The sequence below is a fragment of the Carcharhinus amblyrhynchos genome, chromosome 14 (assembly GCF_965287045.1).
Source record: "Carcharhinus amblyrhynchos chromosome 14, sCarAmb.v2.hapA, whole genome shotgun sequence".
In the NCBI taxonomy this organism is placed as follows: Eukaryota; Metazoa; Chordata; class Chondrichthyes; order Carcharhiniformes; family Carcharhinidae; genus Carcharhinus; species Carcharhinus amblyrhynchos.
Genome location: NC_137337.1, coordinates 2,465,544 through 2,472,227, shown reverse-complemented (window position 1 = coordinate 2,472,227; position 6,684 = coordinate 2,465,544). Strand labels below are relative to the sequence as shown.

General features: G+C 59.6%; 1 protein-coding gene across 1 annotated transcript in view; it reads left to right on the top strand.

Annotated features, from left to right (window-relative positions):
* The first annotated feature begins 1,789 nt into the window (after positions 1 to 1,789).
* The window catches only part of LOC145352384 (estrogen receptor beta-like), a 157,650-nt gene continuing 152,755 nt past the window's right edge, over positions 1,790 to 6,684 (top strand). The window contains exon 1 of the mRNA XM_080202164.1: positions 1,790 to 1,931. Within this exon, the coding sequence (XP_080058290.1) occupies positions 1,903 to 1,931 (29 nt within the window). The 5' untranslated portion in view covers positions 1,790 to 1,902. The remainder of the gene's footprint in view (positions 1,932 to 6,684) is intronic.

The following is a 6,684-nucleotide window of genomic DNA, read 5'->3' as shown; positions in this document are numbered from 1 at the left end:
CATCCTTCCTGTAATGTGGGGACCAGAACTACACACAGTACTCCAAGTGCGGCTGCACCAGAGTTTTGTACAGTTGCAACATAACGCTGCTACTCCTAAATTCAATCCCCCTACCAATAAACGCCAAGACACCGTATGCCTTCCTAACAACCCTATCTACTTGATTCCCAACTTTCAGGGATCTATGTACACATACACCTAGATCCCTCTGTTCATCCACACTATTCAGAGTCCTCCCGTTAGCCCTATACTCGACACATCTGTTATTCCTACCAAAGTGAATTACCTCACACTTTTCCACATTAAACTCCATCCGCCACCTCTCGGCCCAGCTCTGCAACCTGTCTAAGTCTTCCTGCAAACTATGACACCTTTCATCACTATCTACCACACCTCCGACTTAGGTGTCATCAGCAAATTTACTAATCCACCCAGCTATACCCTCATCCAGATCATTAATAAAAATTACAAACAACAGTGGCCCCAAAACAGATCCCTGAGGCACACCACTTGTAACCGAACTCCATGATGAATATTTACCATCAACCACCACCCTCTGTCTCCTATCCGCTAGCCAATTCCTGATCCAATTAACTAAATCACCCTCAAGCTAGGGTGTAGAGAAAGATCAACTTAATGCGAGGTAGGTCCATTCAAAAATCTGACAGCGGCAGGGAAGAAACTGTTCTCAAGTCAGTTGGTATGTGATCTCAGACTTTTGTATCTTTTTCCCGATGGAAGAAGGTGGAAGAGAGAATGTCCGGGTGTGTGGTTTAATTATGCTGGCTGCTTTTCCAAGGCAGCGGGAAGTGTAGACAGAATCTGTGGATGGGAGGCTGGTTTGTGTGATGGATTGGGCTACATTCACAACCTCTTATAGTTCCTTGTGATCTTGGGCAGAGCAGGAGCCCAGACCAAGCTGTGATACAACCAGAAAGAATGCTTTCTATGGTGAATCTGTAAAAGTTGGTGAGAGTCGTATCAGACATGCCAAATTTCCTTCGTCTTCAGAGAAAGTCGAGGTGTTGGAGGGGCTTTTTTAACTATAGTGTCGGCACGGGGGGGACCAGGACAGGTTATTGGTGACCTGGACACCTGGAAACCTGAAGCTCTGGGCCCTTTCCCCTAGACTTTGCCCCTTGCCTGAGGTGTGGTGATTCTCAGGTTAAATCACCAGCTGTCCCTCTCAAACAGGAGAAAAGCCTCTGATCATCAGGTGACCTTCTGTTTATTGGCTGGATTTTCTGTCCGGGGGTGGGTGGGGGGTTTCCGTCTGGGTCAGAGAGCCAGTGGCTCCTGCTGCTGGAAAACCCCATTCCCTCTCCCATCCCGTCAAACTGTTTCAGCCACTTTTCCCTGTTCAATTCGATCTGTCACCTGACTGCCCAGTACACTGACTGTCTCCCAATCATCCAAATTTGGGAATTGTATTCCATAATCCAAGTTCCAAGTCACTGGTGTAGAGTCAAACCTGTTGCTGGTAATATTCCCCCGCTGGGAGACAGAGTGCTGCGTATCCCTCAGTGGGAACTCATTGCCCCTCTGTGTGTGTGTGGAAGTTTGTGCTGGGAGTTATCCAGAGGGGTGTAACTGGGGCAATGCTGACAGCTGCAGATGGCGCTGCTTTTCCAGGGCAGACAGGGAGTGGGGAGAGGCACTGAGCACAAACACAGGACAGCCCTTCCCAAAGCGGCAGCAGCAGCGCTCCGCAGGCAGGCAGCACCCCCCCAGTCACTGACACCCCCCCCCAGTCACTGAGAGCCCCCCCCCAGTCACTGACACCCCCCAGTCACTGAGAGCCCGGCCAGGAGCAGGTAAAAGCCGGCAGCAGAAGGCAGGAAGACTTTGCGAGGCTCAGTGTGTGGAGCTGAGACCAGGCTCTACCCAAACTTTCACCTGGACATGGACCGGGAGGAACTGGTGAAGAGACGGTGAGTACCTGGGAGCAGGAGCCGCTCTCCCTCACTCACTCCCCTTCACTCTTTCCCTGCTTTTCTTCCCTCCTGCTTTCTCCCATTCCCCCCGTTCTCTCTGTCTCTCCCCCCCCCTTTCCCCACCTCTGTGTAACCCCTCCATTCCTCTGATCCCCTCTCCCTCCCTCTGATCCCCTCTCCCTCTGATCCCTCTCCCTCCCTCTGATCCCCTCTCCCTCTGATCCCCTCCACTCCTCTGATCCCCTCTCCCTCTGATCCCTCTCCCTCTGATCCCTCTCCCTCTGATCCCCTCTCCCTCCCTCTGATCCCCTCCACTCCTCTGATCCCCTCTCCCTCTGATCCCTCTCCCTCTGATCCCTCTCCCTCTGATCCCCTCTCCCTCCCTCTGATCCCTCTCCCTCTGATTCCCTCTCCCTCTGATTCCCTCTCCCTCTGATTCCCTCTCCCTCTGATCCCTCTTCCTCTGATCCCTCTCCCTCTGATCCCCTCTCCCTCCCTCTGATCCCTCTCCCTCTGATCCCCTCTCCCTCTGATTCCCTCTCCCTCTGATTCCCTCTCCCTCTGATTCCCTCCCTCTGATTCCCTCTCCCTCTGATCCCTCTCCCTCTGATTCCCTCTCCCTCTGATTCCCTCTCCCTCTGATTCCCTCTCCCTCTGATCCCTCTCCCTCTGATCCCTCTCCCTCTGATTCCCTCTCCCTCTGATCCCCTCTCCCTCTGATCCCCTCTCCCTCTGATCCCCTCTCCCTCTGATCCCCTCTCCCTCTGATTCCCTCTCCCTCTGATCCCCTCTCCCTCTGATTCCCTCTCCCTCTGATCCCCTCCCTCTGATCCCTCTCCCTCTGATCCCCTCTCCCTCTGATTCCCTCTCCCTCTGATCCCCTCCCTCTGATCCCTCTCCCTCTGATCCCCCTCTCCCTCTGATTCCCTCTCCCTCTGATTCCCTCTCCCTCTGATTCCCTCCCTCTGATTCCCTCTCCCTCTGATCCCTCTCCCTCTGATTCCCTCTCCCTCTGATTCCCTCTCCCTCTGATTCCCTCTCCCTCTGATCCCTCTCCCTCTGATCCCTCTCCCTCTGATTCCCTCTCCCTCTGATCCCCTCTCCCTCTGATCCCCTCTCCCTCTGATCCCCTCTCCCTCTGATTCCCTCTCCCTCTGATCCCCTCTCCCTCTGATTCCCTCTCCCTCTGATCCCCTCCCTCTGATCCCTCTCCCTCTGATCCCCCTCTCCCTCTCCCTCTGATTCCCTCTCCCTCTGATCCCTCTCCCTCTGATTCCCTCTCCCTCTGATCCCCTCCCTCTGATCCCCTCTGATTCCCTCTCCCTCTGATCCCTCTCCCTCTGATCCCTCCCAGGGAGTTGTTTGTGATCTGAAATCCGGAATTCCATTAAAATGTCCGCACCTTTTCCCGGGACAGGGATTTTGAGGAAAACACTTTTCTCTGGAACTGACTCCCACTGAGTTTGGAATCAGCCCCGGGATAATCCGCGGTGTTTTGCTGTGAAATTCGGGATGATTTGTTGCTCTTTGGGAAGCGGGGACAGATTTCCAATGCGGCCGTTCGCCCCCTCTGCTCCCTCCTATCCCCTCTGCCCGATCCAGCGCGAATCCCACCGCAGGCTTCACACAGACTGAGGATGGGTAATTCAACTACAACAGGCATCACAGCGGGGCGCAAGTCTACACCCTCACCCTCACCCACCCTCACTCACCCTCACCCACCCTCACTCACCCTCACACCCACCCTCACTCACCCTCACCCTCACCCACCCTCACTCACCCTCACCCACCCTCACCCACCCTCACTCACCCTCACACCCACCCTCACTCACCCTCACCCTCACCCACCCTCACTCACCCTCACCCTCACCCACCCTCACCCTCACCCACCCTCACTCACCCTCACTCACCCTCACTCACCCTCACCCACCCTCACTCACCCTCACCCACCCTCACCCTCACCCACCCTCACCCACCCTCACCGACCCTCACCGACCCTCACCCACCCTCACCCTCACCCTCACCCTCACTCACCCTCACCCTCACTCACCCTCACCCTCACTCACCCTCACCCTCACCCACGCTCACCCTCACTCACCCTCACCCTCACTCACCCTCACCCTCACCCTCGCCCACCCTCGCCCACCCTCGCCCACCCTCACTCCCTCACTCACCCTCACACCCTCACACCCTCACTCACCCTCACCCACCCTCACACCCTCACCCACCCTCACCCTCACCCACCCTCACCCTCACCCACCCTCACCCACCCTCACCCACCCTCACCGACCCTCACCCACCCTCACCCTCACACCCTCACTCACCCTCACCCTCACTCACCCTCACCCTCACTCACCCTCACCCTCACCCACGCTCACCCTCACTCACCCTCACCCTCACCCTCACCCTCGCCCACCCTCGCCCACCCTCGCCCACCCTCGCCCACCCTCACTCCCTCACTCACCCTCACCCTCACCCTCACCCTCGCCCACCCTCGCCCACCCTCGCCCACCCTCGCCCACCCTCACTCCCTCACTCACCCTCACACCCTCACACCCTCACTCACCCTCACTCACCCTCACCCACCCTCACACCCTCACTCACCCTCACACCCTCACTCACCCTCACCCTCACTCACCCTCACTCACTTACTCACCCTCACCCTCACTCACCCACCCTCACCGTCACCCACCCTCACCCACCCTCACTCCCTCACCCGAACCCACCCTCACCCTCACTCCCTCACCCTCACCCACCTGCACTCCCTCACCCTCACGCCCCTCACTCCCTCACCCTCACCTCACACCCCTCATTCCACACCCTCACTGTGCTCACTCCCTCACCCTCAATCCCTCACTCCACCCTCACCGCCTCACTCCCTCAGTCTCACCCTCACGCCCCTCACTCCCTCACCCTCATGCCCCTCACTCCCTCACCCTCATGCCCCTCACTCCCTCACCCTCACCCCCTCACTCCCTCACCCTCACCCCCTCACTCCCTCACCCTCACGCCCCTCACTCCCTCACCCTCACGCCCCTCACTCCCTCACCCTCACGCCCCTCACTCCCTCATCCTCACGCCCCTCACTCCCTCACCCTCACCCCCTCACTCCCTCACCCTCACCCCCTCACTCCCTCACCCTCACGCCCCTCACTCCCTCACCCTCACGCCCCTCACTCCCTCATCCTCACGCCCCTCACTCCCTCATCCTCACGCCCCTCACTCCCTCACCCTCACCCCCTCACTCCCTCACCCTCACCCCCTCACTCCCTCACCCTCACCCCCTCACCCACTCACTCCCTCACACTCACCCTCACCCCCTCACTCCCTCTCCCACCCTCGCCCCCTCACTCTAACCCTCACCCACTCTGTCACTCCTCTCATTCACTCACTCCTCAGTTTCACTCAATCACTCTCACAGACATCTCCCATGTTCTCGCCCTTTTAAACTCACTCACCCTCTCCTCACACTCACTCCTCACACACCTCATACTCATTCACTCACTCGTTCACTCCTCACACTCATTTCTCATACCCACTCTCTCTCTCTCTCTCCCCGCGCCCACTCTCTCTCTCTCTCCCCGCTCTGTCTCTCTCCCCGCGCCTGCTCTCTCTCTCTCTCCCCGCTCTCTCTCTCTCTCCCCGCGCCTGCTCTCTCTCTCTCTCCCCGCGCCTGCTCTCTCTCTCTCTCCCGCGCCTTCTCTCTCTCTCTCTCCCTGCGCCTTCTCTCTCTCTCTCTCCCCGCGCCCGCTCTCTCTCTCTCTCCCCGTGCCCGCTCTCTCTCTCTCCCCGCGCCCGCTCTCTCTCTCTCTCCCCGCGCCCGCTCTCTCTCTCTCTCCCCGCGCCCGCTCTCTCTCTCTCTCCCCGTGCCCCTCTCTCTCTCCCCCGCGCCCGCTCTCTCTCTCTCTCCCCGCGCCCGCTCTCTCTCTCTCTCCCCGCGCCCGCTCTCTCTCTCTCTCCCCGCGCCCGCTCTCTCTCTCTCCCCGCGCCCGCTCTCTCTCTCTCTCCCCGCGCCCGCTCTCTCTCTCTCTCCCCGCGCCCGCTCTCTCTCTCTCTCTCTCCCCGCGCCCGCTCTCTCTCTCTCCCCCTCTCTCCCCGCGCCCGCTCTCTCTCTCTCTCTCTTCCCCGCGCCCGCTCTCTCTCTCTCTCCCCGCGCCCGCTCTCTCTCTCTCCCCGCGCCCGCTCTCTCTCTCTCTCCCCGCGCCCGCTCTCTCTCTCTCTCCCCGCGCCCGCTCTCTCTCTCTCTCCCCGCGCCCGCTCTCTTCTCTCTCTCCCCCGCGCCCGCTCTCTCTCTCTCTCTCTCTCTCCCGCGCCCGCTCTCTCTCTCTCTCTCTCTCTCTCTCCCGCGCCCGCTCTCTCTCTCTCTCTCTCTCTCCCCCGCCCGCTCTCTCTCTCTCCCCGCGCCTGCTCTCTCTCTCTCCCCGCTCTCTCTCTCTCTCTCCCCGCTCTCTCTCTCTCTCTCCCCGCTCTCTCTCTCTCCCGCGCCCGCTCTCTCTCTCTCCCCGCGCTCTCTCTCTCTCCCCGCTCTCTCTCTCTCCCCGCTCTCTCTCTCTCCCCGCTCTCTCTCTCTCCCCGCTCTCTCTCTCTCCCCGCTCTCTCTCTCTCCCCGCTCTCTCTCTCTCCCCGCTCTCTCTCTCTCTCCCCGCTCTCTCTCTCTCCCCGCTCTCTCTCTCTCCCCGCTCTCTCTCTCTCCCCGCTCTCTCTCTCTCCCGCTCTCTCTCTCTCCCGCTCTCTCTCTCTCCCCGCTCTC